The following is a 16,709-nucleotide window of genomic DNA, read 5'->3' on the forward strand; positions in this document are numbered from 1 at the left end:
GATCACACTCCTCAAGATTCAAAACAATCCCTTTGCCTCTGCTTATAGAGAAGGAGGCTCCAGACCTGGAAAAAGCTTCAAGAAAGTTCCTGCAGCTGGAAAACGCAGGGTATCTAAGTCGTCTCGACCAGCTTTGTTGGTTTCCAACTATTCCAAAGCCAATTGCTCCATGAGACCAGGAAGTGAACAAAGCTCTCTGTGCTTTCAGGGCATCTCAACCTCTGGAAAACTGAAAGTGCTCCTCTGCAACCACACCCTGTGGCTCCAGTTTTCCAGGCAGCAGAATGAAATGATGCTCACCAAGCAAGGCCGAGCCATGTTCCCCACTCTGGCTTACCAAATCCAGGGAATGGACCCCAGTGCCCTTTACCACATCTTTGTCGAAGTGGAACCCATTGACAAATACCACTGGAGATATGAGCAGGGGCAATGGCTGCCTTATGAAGGAGACAAAAAAGAGGAAGAGGATACTCTGCCAGGCAACCACTTCTATCAACACCCGGACTCCCCCAGGACTGGGGCCCACTGGATGCACAGGGAGATATCCTTTAAGAATCTCAAGCTCACCAACAAGAAGACAGCTGGCAAGAATGGCAGCCAGGCCCCGATCTTATTGAAGTCTCACCACAAATACCAGCCCAGGCTCCACATTGAAGAGGTCAGAGATGGAAAGCAACACATGCCTGTTTCCTCCTCCTTGAGCCACACCTTCACCTTCCCAGAAACAGAATTCATTGCTGTGACCGCCTATCAAAACTCTGAGATCGCTCGCCTCAAAAGTCAAAACAATCCATTTTCCCCTGCTTATCGAGGAGGAGGCTCCCTGCTTCCTCCATCTGGAGAAGGCAGTGGATCCACCTCTTCTCCACCAACTTTGGTGGTTTCCAACTATGCCATCCAGGTCCAAGAGGGCCCTGGCCAAGATGAGGACTGTGATTTGTGTCATAGCTCCCAGCCACCCTTGGGGCATCCCCATGACTCCAGGGATACAAGCAGCATCACCAGCATGGCCTTGCCCTTATCCATGGAAGTTCAGAACCCTGACCTTGTGCTCTGCTCATCTCCAAAAGCAGTGTCTTGCCACCCCAGCCTGGATACCCCTACCACCCAAGGGAAGTGGACACCTTCCCTCTCAACTTGCACCTCCAATGGAAACAGTGTGGAGTGTTTCCTCTCTGAGATTCCAAAACTCCAACCCTCAAGCCCTGAGACCTGGGAAGTAGAAAGGCCTCAAGAGCAAGTCTGCTCCTCCAGATCCAGGTCCCCTTCAGATTTCTCAGATCAGTGTCCAAAGACCTATAAGAAGAGATGCTTGTCTGCTGTGGACTCAGCCAAGGATTCCTTGGCCTCAGCACCAAATACCTGGGGACAAGTATATCAGTGCCTTCTAGGGGGAGAATCCAGTGGCAATACCTCCCAAGAAGCTGTTTGTGAAGGCTCCTGCTATCCAATGGGTCTGCAAGAGGAGACCAGTCAAACGAAGGAAAAGGTGATCCCCACTCCCTGGTATTCCTTCCAGAAGACCAAGGCACCTTTGCACCATCCCTTTGATTCCACTGACAGTGGCAGTCAGATTTTGTCAATTGACCTGCATGCCAGGAACCCTAGCCTTCTACAGTACATTGGTTTTTCTGAGAGCAAGAAGCCAGAAAATGGGTTAAGCTATGGGCAGGGGAACTCCTTGCACCAACCCAAACCCTGGTCCCTGCTGGACACCAAAGATGCTGAAAGCACCTACACATGCAGTGGTGAGTACTCAGATGGAAGAGTCCCCAAGGTATCTAGGATGGTCCGCCCACCTGCCAGCCCCAGGAGTTTGCAACCAGTCCAGAATGACAGGGCCCTAGAGGGGATCCAAGCTGTCAGCTGCCAGATTCTGCCTGACTCCGAAGCCAATCCCTCCGCGAGACCTGGAAGTGAACAAAGCTCTTTGTGCTTTCAGGGCACCTCAACCTCTGGGAAACTGAAAGTGCTGCTCTGCGACCAAGCCCTGTGGCTCCAGTTTTCCAGGCAGCAGAATGAAATGATCCTCACCAAGCAAGGCCGAGCCATGTTCCCCTCTCTGGCTTACCAAGTCCAGGGAATGGACCCCAGTGCCCTTTACCACATCTTTGTCGAAGTGGAACCCATTGACAAATACCACTGGAGATATGAGCAGGGGCAATGGCTCCCATATGAAGAAGACAAAGAAGAGGAAGAGGATACTCTGCCAGGCAACCACTTCTATCAACACCCGGACTCCCCCAGGACTGGGGCCCACTGGATGCACAGGGAGATATCCTTTAAGAATCTCAAGCTCACCAACAAGAAGACAGCTGGCAAGAATGGCAGCCAGGCCCCGATCTTATTGAAGTCTCACCACAAATACCAGCCCAGGCTCCACATTGAAGAGGTCAGAGATGGAAAGCAGCACATGCCTGTTTCCTCCTCCTTGAGCCACACCTTCACCTTCCCAGAAACAGAATTCATTGCTGTGACCGCCTATCAAAACTCTGAGATCGCTCGCCTCAAAAGTCAAAACAATCCATTTTCCCCTGCTTATCGAGGAGGAGGCTCCCTGCTTCCTCCATCTGGAGAAGGCAGTGGATCCACCTCTTCTCCACCAACTTTGGTGGTTTCCAACTATGCCATCCAGGTCCAAGAGGGTCCTGGCCAAGACAAGGACTGTGATCTGTTTCATGGCTCCCAGCCACCCTTGGGGCATCCCCATGACTCCAGGGATACAAGCAGCATCACCAGCATGGCCTTGCCCTTATCCATGGAAGTTCAGAACCCTGACCTTGTGCTCTGCTCATCTCCAAAAGCAGTGTCTTGCCACCCCAGCCTGGATACCCCTACCACACAAGGGAAGTGGACACCTTCCCTCTCAATTTGCACCTCCAATGGAAACAGTGTGGAGTGTTTCCTCTCTGAGCTTCCAAAGCCCCAACCCTCAAGCCCTGAGACCTGGGAAGAAGAAAGGCCTCAAGAGCAAGTCTGCTCCTCCAGATCCAGGTCCCCTTCAGATTTCTCAGATCAGTGTCCAAAGACTTATAAGAAGAGATGCTTGTCTGCTGTGGACTCAGCCAAGGATTCCTTCTAGGGGGAGAATCCAGTGGCAATACCTCCCAAGGAGCTGTTTGTGAAGGCTCCTGCTATCCAATAGGCCTGCAAGAGGACACTCTTCAGCCAAAGAGGAGTTGAACCCCAATCCCTAGGATTCCATCCAGGAGACCCAACCACCTTCAGAATTTTCCTTTGGCTCCACTGACTTTGAGCTGGATGCTTTCATCTGAAGCTGGTGCCAGAATCTGTTTTCTGTCCTCATGACCTTCATCATTGCATGCTCTGCAAGCCTTCACTGAAACTTCATGTTCACTAACTTTCTAATATGAAACTCATCTTTCCTCATACTATTAAAATATCCTGGAAAAACACAGTCCTATTCTGTCATTTCCCAGTTAATAATTACAAATCATTGAGGGTCTATCAATTTTTTATCAATCTGTAGACATTTTAAATGAAAAATAAACTTTCTGTAGTGGTCTTTTACTTTATTCTAAAAGAAAATGCATATTACTCTTCCCCACCAACTTTCCTCCTGGACATACCCTCCAACACGTATTATTTTTCTTTTCTGTCATTTTGGCCCGTCTGCTCAGTGCAAGGTGGTACATCAGAGTTTTGTTCTGCATTTCTCTAGTAAGGAGGGATTTAGAACACTTTTTCCTGTGATTCCTGTGATTTATTTTCTGTATCTCAAAACTACCTGTTCATATCCATTGATCATTTCTCAATTGGAGAATATCTTGATTTCTTATAAATATGACTTTCATCCCTTTGACGAGATCTCCTTGGGCTGGAATTTGGTTTTCTGTAGGAGAGGGAACATGAGAAAGTGGGATTGCAGGGGAAGGGTTTTGGGGATTAAATTCAGTCGAAATTTGCACTACATGAGAGAAGTAGTCTGTTAAGTGAACTATAGGGAAGATGTTTTCCATTTCTATTTCAGGGAAGGAAATTTTCTCATTCAAAAGTTCTGAAACAGGTCTGTTTCTGGTAGGTTGGATGTTTGCCAATTGATCCTGTAAGAAACATTTTAAGTTTTCAAATTGGACTTGTATGTTCTCTTGCATCCTTTTGATTTCCTCAATTATTTGAGCGTTTTTCTGAAGTTCAGCTTCAATTAACTTTTTTATGTTAGCATCTCTAAACACAGTGCTGAGGATTACAAAAATGACATTACCTATTAATATAAAAAAATTGGAGTTATGCTGTATTCCTCAATGTCCCCAATTCTTCAACTACCATATAAATGTTAAAGAAGGTAGTATTCATATATATATATATATATATATATATATATATATATATTAATTATTTTTCTAATGGTCTTCAAAAAACTCGTGGGGAGCAGGACAAAGGCAAAACTTTCTACAGTTTTTTTTTCCACTCCTAATCTAGGCAGTTGTTCCCTAAGTAAAGGAGATTTAGAAACAGCTCTCCCAGCCAGGACATTAGGGCCCTGTTGCTAAGATTTAACACAGCTGTGCTCTATCTAATTTAAGGAGACAGGGAGAAAGAAAAAAAAATTGAAATTTATTTAGCTGTATAGTTGAAAAAATAAACTATTAAAAATAGTCAAAGTAGAAAAAAGTTTAGGAAAGTTAAGAAGATTGAGGGTATTTCGACACACTGTCGTGGTTAGCCAAACTGTGAGATGGAAATCATTTTAAAAGACTGATATATTCCACAAGGTCAGAATTAAAGGATGAAGTAAGACCTTCTGGGCCTCAACTGACAGAAAGAAGGCAGGAGTGGTTATCATGATATCTGATAAAGCCAAAGCAAAAATAGACCTGATCAAAAGGGATAGTGAAGGTAATTATATTTTGTTAAAAGGGACTTTCGACAATGAGGAAATATCATTAATCAACATGTATGCACCAAATAATATAGCACCCAAATTTCTAATGGAGAAACTAGGAGAATTGTGGGAGACTTAAACCAACCATTATCAAATTTAGATGAATCAAATCAAAAAATAAATAAGAAAGAGGTAAGAGAAGTGAATTAAATCTTAGAAAAATTAGAATTAATAGAAATATGGAGAAAAATAAATAGGGATAAAAAGGAATAAACCTTCTTCTCAGCACCACTTGGCACATTCACAAAAATTGACCATACATTAGGTCACAGAAACATAGCACACAAATGCAGAAAAGCAGAAATAATGAATGCAGCCTTCTCAGATCACAAGGCAATAAAAATAATGATTAGTAATGGTACATGGAAAACCAAATCTAAAACCAATTGGAAATTAAACAATATGATACTCCAAAATTGTTTAGTTAGAGAAGAAATCATAGAAACAATTAATAATTTCATCGAGGAAAATGACAATGGCGAGACATCCTTTCAAACCTTTTGGGATGCAGCCAAAGTGGTAATCAGAGGTAAATTCATATCCCTGAATGCTTTTATTAACAAACTAGGGAGAGCAGAGATCAAACAATTGGAAATGCAAATGAAAAAACTCGAAAGTGATCAAATTAAAACCCCCCAACAGAAAACCAAACTAGAAATCCTAAAAATTAAGGGACAAATTAATAAAATCGAAAGTGATAGAACTATTGATTTAATAAATAAGACAAGAAGTTGATACTTTGAAAAAACAAACAAAATAGACATAGTACTGGTCAATCTAATTAAAAAAAGGAAGGAAGGAAAGCAAATTAACAGCATTAAAGATGAAAAGGGGGGCAGCACCTCCAATGAAGAGGAAATTAAGGCAATCATTAGAAATTACTTTGCCCAATTATATGGCAATAAATACACCAATTTAGGGGATATGGATGAATATATACAAAAATACAAACTGCCTGGACTAACAGAAGAGGAAATAGAATTCTTAAATAATCCCACATCAGAAAATGAAATCCAACAAGCCATCAAAGAACTTCCTAAGAAAAAATCCCCAGTGCCTGATGGATTCACCAGTGAATTCTATCAAACATTCAGAGAACAGTTAATCCCAATACTATACAAACTATTTGACATAATAAGCAAAGAGGGAGTTCTACCAAACTCCTTTTATGACACAAACATGGTACTGATTCCAAAACCAGGCAGGTCAAAAACAGAGAAAGAAAACTATAGACCAATCTCCCTAATGAATAGAGATGTAAAAATCTTAAATAGGATACTAGCAAAAAGACTCCAGCAAGTGATCAGAAGGATCACTCACCATGATCAAGTAGGATTCATACCAGGGATGCAGGGCTGGTTCAATATTAGGAAAACCATCCACATAATTGACCACATCAACAAGCAAACCAGCAAGAACCACATGATTATCTCAAGAGAAGCAGAAAAAGCCTTTGATAAAATACAACACCCATTCCTATTAAAAACACTAGAAAGCATAGGAATAGAAGGGTCGTTCCTAAAAATAATAAACAGTATATATCTAAAACCATCAGCTAATATCATCTGCAATGGGGATAAACTAGATGCATTCCCAATAAGATCAGGAGTGAAACAAGGATGCCCATTATCACCTCTACTATTTGACATTGTACTAGAAACACTAGCAATAGCAATTAGAGAAGAAAAAGAAATCGAAGGCATCAAAATAGGCAAGGAGGAGACCAAGTTATCACTCTGCAGATGAAATGATGGTCTACTTAAAGAATCCTAGAGATTCAACCAAAAAGCTAAATGAAATAATCAACAACTTTAGCAAAGTTGCAGGATACAAAATAAACCCACATAAATCATCAGCTTTTCTATATATCTCCAACACAGCTCAGCAGCAAGAACTAGAAAGAGAAATCCCATTCAAAATCACCTTAGACAAAATAAAATACCTAGGAATCTACCTCCCGAGACAAACACAGGAACTATATGAAAACAACTACAAAACACTCTCCACACAACTAAAACTAGACTTGAGCAATTGAAAAAACATTAACTGCTCATGGATAGGACGAGCCAATATAATAAAAATGACCATCCTACCCAAACTTATTTATCTATTTAGTGCCATACCCATTGAACTACCAAAATATTTCTTCATTGATTTAGAAAAAAACCATAACAAGGTTCGTTTGGAAGAACAAAAGATCAAGGATATCCAGGGAAATAATGAAAAAAAAAACCACATATGATGGGGGCCTTGCAGTCCCTGACCTTAAACTATATTACAAAGCAGCAGTCATCAAAACAATTTGGTACTGGCTAAGAGACAGAAAGGAAGATCAGTGGAATAGACTGGGGGAAAGCGACCTCAGCAAGACAGTATACGATAAACCCAATGATCCCAGCTTTTGGGACAAAAATCCATTATTCGATAAAAACTTTTGGGAAAATTGGAAGACAGTGTGGGAGAGACTAGGAATAGATCAACACCTCACACCCTACACCAAGATAAATTCAAAATGGGTGAGTGACTTAAATATAAAGAAGGAAACCATAAGTAAAATGGGTAAACACAGAATAGTATCCATGTCAGACCTTTGGGAGGGGAAAGACTTTAAAACTAAGCAAGACATGGAAAGAATCACAAAATGTAAAATAAATAATTTTGACTACATCAAATTAAAAAGCTTTTGCACAAACAAAACCAATGTAACTAATATCAGAAGGGAAACAACAAACTGGGAAAAATTCTTCATAGAAACCTCTGATAAAGGTTTAATTACTCAAATTTATTAAGAGCTAAATCAACTGTAGAAAAAATCAAGCCATTCTCCAATTGATAAATGGGCAAGGGACATGGATAGGCAGTTCTCAGATAAAGAAATCAAAACTATTAATAAGCACATGAAGAAGTGTTCTAAATCTCTTATAATCAGAGAGATGCAAATCAGAACAACTCTGAGGTATCACCTCACACCTAGCAGATTGGCTAACATAACAGCAAAGGAAAGTAGTGAATGATGGAGGGGATGTGGCAAAGTGGGGACATTAATTCATTGCTTGTGGAGTTGTGAAGTGATCCAACCATTCTGGAGGGCAATTTGGAACTATGCCCAATGGGCGACAAAAGAATATCTACCCTTTGATCCGGCCATAGCACTGCTGGGTCTGTACCCCAAAGACATAATGGACAAAAAGACTTGCACAAAAATATTCATAGCTGCTCTCTTTGTGGTGGCCCAAAACTGGAAAACGAGGGGATGCCCATCAATTGGGGAATGGCTGAGCAAATTGTGGTATATGATGGTGATGGAATACTATTGTGCTAAAAGGAATAATAAAGTGGAGGAGTTCCATTGAGACTGGAACGACCTCCAGGAAGTAATGCAGAGGGAGAGGAGCAGAACCAGGAGAACATTGTACACAGAGACTAATACACTGTGGTATAATCGACCTTAATGGACTTCTCCATTAGTGGCAGTGTAATGTCCCTGAATAATTTGCAGGGATCTAGGAGAAAAAACACTATTCATAAGCAAAGGATAAACTATGGGAGTAGAAACACCGAGGAAAAGCAACTGCCTGAATACAGTGGTTGAGGGGACATGACAGAGGAGAGACTCTAAATGAACACTCTAATGCAAATATTATCAACATAGCAATGGGTTCAAATCAAGAAAACATGTAATGCCCAGTGGATTTACGCTTCGGCTATGGGGGGTGGGGTTGAGGAACAGAAAATGATCTATGTCTTTAATGAATAATGCTTAGAAATGATCAAATAAAATATTAAAAAAAAAGACTGATATATATTAATTTAAGTTTGCCAAGGAAATCACTTATGTAATTCCTAAATAAAACACTCGAGTCAGCTGCCAAATTTTTTATGGTGTTTTAATAATAGAAGGAAGAACGTATTAGAGGGACATGGAGAGAGAGAGAGAGAGAGAGAGAGAGAGAGAGAGAGAGAGAGAGAGAGAGAGAGAGAGAGAAGAGAGAGAGAGAAAGAGAGTGAGAGAGAGACAGAGAGAGAGAGAGACAGAGAGTCAGAGAGAGAGAGAGAGAGAGAGTGACAGACAGAGAGAAGGAAAAAGGGAGAGAAGGAAAGAAGTTTAACTCAGAACCACTCTGGCTTAGGCTGAGCCACAGTGGGTGTTAAGGCCTTGGATAGCCAAGGCAGGGAAAGAAATCAGTCCTTATCACTCACATGACCAATCTGTAGGAAAGCAGTCTCCAGGGCTCCTCCAATCTCAAGACCCATCTTTGAACTGCCTCTAGCCCTCCTCCCAGGAAGTCCCCAGAACTCCAGAGGCTGTTCTCTACCTGACTGCCTGCATCTCACATGTGCCAATGGTGGCTCTGGCTGGACCTAGAACCGCCCAGAGGTCTCTCCCTTTTTTGCACATGTCTGTCGAAGGCCATATTCTCAAATAGTTAAATCTTGAGTTTGCTGCAGACCTTCCTAAACTTGTTAAACTGAGTGGGGTGGAGAATGTAGTTTCCAAGACCTGATTCTGTTATTCCAAGTATCTCTATTGTTACTGATCAGGAAATAGCTAAATCTGATCCTCTAAGAAATGGTCTGAATAGGATGGATTAGTTTTGAAATTCACACCACTCAATGCATGAAATAGGTGTTCACACCTCTTTTGGTTAGATCACACCTTTTGCAGTAGTTAGTTCTCACCTCTAGTAATTAGTTCTCACCTTTAGTAGTGAGTTCACACCTTTAATAGTTTGTTCATACCTTTTGTAGTTAAAATGTGTAGACCTACTTTAAATACTGAGTTAACACTTTGGAGGATTAAAATCTGAAAATGAAAAGGATACAATTAAAAACCAACCAGGTGCCCATGACTAATCAGCCTATTCAAAATCCCCACACTTACCACTTATCCTTGCCAGGAAGCCAAATAGGTCAAGTAGGACAACCCACTGAATTTATCCCCTATCTAAGGGAAGTACATAATGACAGAAAGTCAGTATACTCCCAGGAAATGTAAATCTTTTTTTAGGGTAACAGATTTTCAAAGATACAATACAGTGTGGAAAAGCATCCTGTACCTCTGCTGACTTGCCTACCTTGGTGAAAAGAAAACCCTTCAGCAGAAGGGCTCATGGGACAAGTCAGGCCCCCTCAATTCTTTGGAAGATTCAGGCTTCCTCCATAGCCTGTAGCCATGTCTTTCTCTCTTCACAGCTAGAGACAAGTTGAAATGGAGATAGAGACATCAAGGGGTATAGAGAAAGGGAAATCCAAGGAAGTTTCAAGTGTTGGTTGCTAATTTCAGGTTCTTTTTGGGGCTCTGTGGTGGAGAGGATTGGAAGCCTAAGCTTAGAGATAGTTAACACCAACTTAATCAACTGGGTCTTGGAATAGCTCTTGGCATCCCAAGCACTTTTCCTAATTTGGCAAGATGTCAGAGCCCTTGAGGGTCCTTGGGGGCAGGGTGCCCAGATATGCAGATTTGCCCAGACACTTGCCCATCTTCAGCACTTTCCCTAGTATGGTAAGATGGTGGGGTCCTTGAGGGGCCCTAGGGTGGGGTGTGGCATCCTATCCCCTGATTGCCCAAGCATTTTACCTAATATGGTAGGAGGGAGGAGCCCTTGTGGGCGGGCTTCCAGGTACCTGGAGGTAGCCTCCCTGGCTATAAAAGAATCCCCCTTCAGGGAAGCACATTCATTCCGCAGATCCCAGACATTACTTACGGACAGGTGCTGGCCCTGCGGAGCCCTTAGAGCCTGAAAACGATTGAACCTCAGAGTTTCAGCCTCTCCGAGTTTAGGACGACTCCTGATTCCTCACCAAGCAGGAAGAAATTTTGCCTCTTTCGCCAGAAATTCACACGGACTTCCAGGGACAGACAGCAGCCCACCAGGTAGTCTGATCCCGCTCCCAACTCGTCCCCCTTTGCAGCCGAACTAGGGCGGTACAGTGGGGATTGAGGGGCAGAGCCCTTGCTAGTGGAGAGGGAGCTGACCAGCGGGAGCGACAACTCCAAGTTTACAGGGCGCAGAAGCCCTGCCTGCTGCCAAAATAGCTTCCAGCTGGCCAGTGCAGAAGACCCTCTCTCCAGCGTTGGGTAGAGACAGCGACGCCGGCATGCCTGAGGCCAAGAAGTGGCGATCTGGGTCGAGGGAAAGGCAAGGTCTCTCCTGGGAGCACCCCGAGGCGGGGTCGCCCCTGGACAGCAGAGGAGCTGACAGCACAGGCCAACACAACGAAAATTCTTACAGGGAAGTCACCTTTGTGGCCCAGGGCGCTCATTCCACAAGATTCCACGGAGACCTGCAGCCCGCCCAGAATGATGGGGCCCTAGAGGGGATCGAAGCTGTCAGCTGCCAGGTTCTGCCTGACTCCGAAGCCAATCCCTCCGCGAGACCTGGAAGTGAACAAAGCTCTTTGTGCTTTCAGGGCACCTCAACCTCTGGGAAACTGAAAGTGCTGCTCTGCGACCAAGCCCTGTGGCTCCAGTTTTCCAGGCAGCAGAATGAAATGATCCTCACCAAGCAAGGCCGAGCCATGTTCCCCTCTCTGGCTTACCAAGTCCAGGGAATGGACCCCAGTGCCCTTTACCACATCTTTGTCGAAGTGGAACCCATTGACAAATACCACTGGCGATATGAGCAGGGGCAATGGCTCCCATATGAAGAAGACAAAGAAGAGGAAGAGGATACTCTGCCAGGCAACCACTTCTATCAACACCCGGACTCCCCCAGGACTGGGGCCCACTGGATGCACAGGGAGATATCCTTTAAGAATCTCAAGCTCACCAACAAGAAGACAGCTGGCAAGAATGGCAGCCAGGCCCCGATCTTATTGAAGTCTTGCCACAAATACCAGCCCAGGCTCCACATTGAAGAGGTCAGAGATGGAAAGCAGCACATGCCTGTTTCCTCCTCCTTGAGCCACACCTTCACCTTCCCAGGCACAGAGTTTATTGCTGTGACCGACTACCAAAACTCTGAGATCACACTCCTCAAGATTCAAAACAATCCCTTTGCCTCTGCTTATAGAGAAGGAGGCTCCAGACCTGGAAAAAGCTTCAAGAAAGTTCCTGCAGCTGGAAAACGCAGGGTATCTAAGTCGTCTCGACCAGCTTTGTTGGTTTCCAACTATTCCAAAGCCAATTGCTCCATGAGACCAGGAAGTGAACAAAGCTCTCTGTGCTTTCAGGGCATCTCAACCTCTGGAAAACTGAAAGTGCTCCTCTGCAACCACACCCTGTGGCTCCAGTTTTCCAGGCAGCAGAATGAAATGATGCTCACCAAGCAAGGCCGAGCCATGTTCCCCACTCTGGCTTACCAAATCCAGGGAATGGACCCCAGTGCCCTTTACCACATCTTTGTCGAAGTGGAACCCATTGACAAATACCACTGGAGATATGAGCAGGGGCAATGGCTGCCTTATGAAGGAGACAAAAAAGAGGAAGAGGATACTCTGCCAGGCAACCACTTCTATCAACACCCGGACTCCCCCAGGACTGGGGCCCACTGGATGCACAGGGAGATATCCTTTAAGAATCTCAAGCTCACCAACAAGAAGACAGCTGGCAAGAATGGCAGCCAGGCCCCGATCTTATTGAAGTCTCACCACAAATACCAGCCCAGGCTCCACATTGAAGAGGTCAGAGATGGAAAGCAACACATGCCTGTTTCCTCCTCCTTGAGCCACACCTTCACCTTCCCAGAAACAGAATTCATTGCTGTGACCGCCTATCAAAACTCTGAGATCGCTCGCCTCAAAAGTCAAAACAATCCATTTTCCCCTGCTTATCGAGGAGGAGGCTCCCTGCTTCCTCCATCTGGAGAAGGCAGTGGATCCACCTCTTCTCCACCAACTTTGGTGGTTTCCAACTATGCCATCCAGGTCCAAGAGGGCCCTGGCCAAGATGAGGACTGTGATTTGTGTCATAGCTCCCAGCCACCCTTGGGGCATCCCCATGACTCCAGGGATACAAGCAGCATCACCAGCATGGCCTTGCCCTTATCCATGGAAGTTCAGAACCCTGACCTTGTGCTCTGCTCATCTCCAAAAGCAGTGTCTTGCCACCCCAGCCTGGATACCCCTACCACCCAAGGGAAGTGGACACCTTCCCTCTCAACTTGCACCTCCAATGGAAACAGTGTGGAGTGTTTCCTCTCTGAGATTCCAAAACTCCAACCCTCAAGCCCTGAGACCTGGGAAGTAGAAAGGCCTCAAGAGCAAGTCTGCTCCTCCAGATCCAGGTCCCCTTCAGATTTCTCAGATCAGTGTCCAAAGACCTATAAGAAGAGATGCTTGTCTGCTGTGGACTCAGCCAAGGATTCCTTGGCCTCAGCACCAAATACCTGGGGACAAGTATATCAGTGCCTTCTAGGGGGAGAATCCAGTGGCAATACCTCCCAAGAAGCTGTTTGTGAAGGCTCCTGCTATCCAATGGGTCTGCAAGAGGAGACCAGTCAAACGAAGGAAAAGGTGATCCCCACTCCCTGGTATTCCTTCCAGAAGACCAAGGCACCTTTGCACCATCCCTTTGATTCCACTGACAGTGGCAGTCAGATTTTGTCAATTGACCTGCATGCCAGGAACCCTAGCCTTCTACAGTACATTGGTTTTTCTGAGAGCAAGAAGCCAGAAAATGGGTTAAGCTATGGGCAGGGGAACTCCTTGCACCAACCCAAACCCTGGTCCCTGCTGGACACCAAAGATGCTGAAAGCACCTACACATGCAGTGGTGAGTACTCAGATGGAAGAGTCCCCAAGGTATCTAGGATGGTCCGCCCACCTGCCAGCCCCAGGAGTTTGCAACCAGTCCAGAATGACAGGGCCCTAGAGGGGATCCAAGCTGTCAGCTGCCAGATTCTGCCTGACTCCGAAGCCAATCCCTCCGCGAGACCTGGAAGTGAACAAAGCTCTTTGTGCTTTCAGGGCACCTCAACCTCTGGGAAACTGAAAGTGCTGCTCTGCGACCAAGCCCTGTGGCTCCAGTTTTCCAGGCAGCAGAATGAAATGATCCTCACCAAGCAAGGCCGAGCCATGTTCCCCTCTCTGGCTTACCAAGTCCAGGGAATGGACCCCAGTGCCCTTTACCACATCTTTGTCGAAGTGGAACCCATTGACAAATACCACTGGCGATATGAGCAGGGGCAATGGCTCCCATATGAAGAAGACAAAGAAGAGGAAGAGGATACTCTGCCAGGCAACCACTTCTATCAACACCCGGACTCCCCCAGGACTGGGGCCCACTGGATGCACAGGGAGATATCCTTTAAGAATCTCAAGCTCACCAACAAGAAGACAGCTGGCAAGAATGGCAGCCAGGCCCCGATCTTATTGAAGTCTTGCCACAAATACCAGCCCAGGCTCCACATTGAAGAGGTCAGAGATGGAAAGCAGCACATGCCTGTTTCCTCCTCCTTGAGCCACACCTTCACCTTCCCAGGCACAGAGTTTATTGCTGTGACCGACTACCAAAACTCTGAGATCACACTCCTCAAGATTCAAAACAATCCCTTTGCCTCTGCTTATAGAGAAGGAGGCTCCAGACCTGGAAAAAGCTTCAAGAAAGTTCCTGCAGCTGGAAAACGCAGGGTATCTAAGTCGTCTCGACCAGCTTTGTTGGTTTCCAACTATTCCAAAGCCAATTGCTCCATGAGACCAGGAAGTGAACAAAGCTCTCTGTGCTTTCAGGGCATCTCAACCTCTGGAAAACTGAAAGTGCTCCTCTGCAACCACACCCTGTGGCTCCAGTTTTCCAGGCAGCAGAATGAAATGATGCTCACCAAGCAAGGCCGAGCCATGTTCCCCACTCTGGCTTACCAAATCCAGGGAATGGACCCCAGTGCCCTTTACCACATCTTTGTCGAAGTGGAACCCATTGACAAATACCACTGGAGATATGAGCAGGGGCAATGGCTGCCTTATGAAGGAGACAAAAAAGAGGAAGAGGATACTCTGCCAGGCAACCACTTCTATCAACACCGGGACTCCCCCAGGACTGGGGCCCACTGGATGCACAGGGAGATATCCTTTAAGAATCTCAAGCTCACCAACAAGAAGACAGCTGGCAAGAATGGCAGCCAGGCCCCGATCTTATTGAAGTCTCACCACAAATACCAGCCCAGGCTCCACATTGAAGAGGTCAGAGATGGAAAGCAACACATGCCTGTTTCCTCCTCCTTGAGCCACACCTTCACCTTCCCAGAAACAGAATTCATTGCTGTGACCGCCTATCAAAACTCTGAGATCGCTCGCCTCAAAAGTCAAAACAATCCATTTTCCCCTGCTTATCGAGGAGGAGGCTCCCTGCTTCCTCCATCTGGAGAAGGCAGTGGATCCACCTCTTCTCCACCAACTTTGGTGGTTTCCAACTATGCCATCCAGGTCCAAGAGGGCCCTGGCCAAGACAAGGACTGTGATCTGTTTCATGGCTCCCAGCCACCCTTGGGGCATCCCTATGACTCCAGGGATACAAGCAGCATCACCAGCATGGCCTTGCCCTTATCCATGGAAGTTCAGAACCCTGACCTTGTGCTCTGCTCATCTCCAAAAGCAGTGTCTTGCCACCCCAGCCTGGATACCCCTACCACACAAGGGAAGTGGACACCTTCCCTCTCAATTTGCACCTCCAAAGGAAACAGTGTGGAGTGTTTCCTCTCTGAGCTTCCAAAGCCCCAACCCTCAAGCCCTGAGACCTGGGAAGAAGAAAGGCCTCAAGAGCAAGTCTGCTCCTCCAGATCCAGGTCCCCTTCAGATTTCTCAGATCAGTGTCCAAAGACTTATAAGAAGAGATGCTTGTCTGCTGTGGACTCAGCCAAGGATTCCTCCTAGGGGGAGAATCCAGTGGCAATACCTCCCAAGGAGCTGTTTGTGAAGGCTCCTGCTATCCAATAGGCCTGCAAGAGGACACTCTTCAGCCAAAGAGGAGTTGAACCCCAATCCCTAGGATTCCATCCAGGAGACCCAACCACCTTCAGAATTTTCCTTTGGCTCCACTGACTTTGACCTGGATGCTTTCATCTGAAGCTGGTGCCAGAATCTGTTTTCTGTCCTCATGACCTTCATCATTGCATGCTCTGCAAGCCTTCACTGAAACTTCATGTTCACTAACTTTCTAATATGAAACTCATCTTTCCTCATACTATTAAAATATCCTGGAAAAACACAGTCCTATTCTGTCATTTCCCAGTTAATAATTACAAATCATTGAGGGTCTATCAATTTTTTATCAATCTGTAGACATTTTAAATGAAAAATAAACTTTCTGTAGTGGTCTTTTACTTTATTCTAAAAGAAAATGCATATTACTCTTCCCCACCAACTTTCCTCCTGGACATACCCTCCAACACGTATTATTTTTCTTTTCTGTCATTTTGGCCCATCTGCTCAGTGCAAGGTGGTACATCAGAGTTTTGTTCTGCATTTCTCTAGTAAGGAGGGATTTAGAACACTTTTTCCTGTGATTCCTGTGATTTATTTTCTGCATCTCAAAACTACCTGTTCATATCCATTGATCATTTCTCAATTGGAGAATATCTTGATTTCTTATAAATATGACTTTCATCCCTTTGACGAGATCTCCTTGGGCTGGAATTTGGTTTTCTGTAGGAGAGGGAACATGAGAAAGTGGGATTGCAGGGGAAGGGTTTTGGGGATTAAATTCAGTCGAAATTTGCACTACATGAGAGAAGTAGTCTGTTAAGTGAACTATAGGGAAGATGTTTTCCATTTCTATTTCAGGGAAGGAAATTTTCTCATTCAAAAGTTCTGAAACAGGTCTGTTTCTGGTAGGTTGGATGTTTGCCAATTGATCCTGTAAGAAACA

General features: G+C 45.0%; 1 protein-coding gene across 1 annotated transcript; it reads left to right on the plus strand.

The window, feature by feature from the left end:
* Positions 1-11,005: 11,005 nt before the first annotated feature.
* On the plus strand, positions 11,006-15,715 carry LOC130457049 (uncharacterized). Its single transcript, XM_056815116.1, has one exon. The coding sequence runs from the start codon at positions 11,006-11,008 to the stop codon at positions 15,713-15,715; it is 4,710 nt and encodes a 1,569-aa protein (XP_056671094.1).
* The last annotated feature ends 994 nt before the right edge of the window (positions 15,716-16,709 follow it).

Source organism: Monodelphis domestica, chromosome 1 (genome assembly GCF_027887165.1).
Source record: "Monodelphis domestica isolate mMonDom1 chromosome 1, mMonDom1.pri, whole genome shotgun sequence".
In the NCBI taxonomy this organism is placed as follows: Eukaryota; Metazoa; Chordata; class Mammalia; order Didelphimorphia; family Didelphidae; genus Monodelphis; species Monodelphis domestica.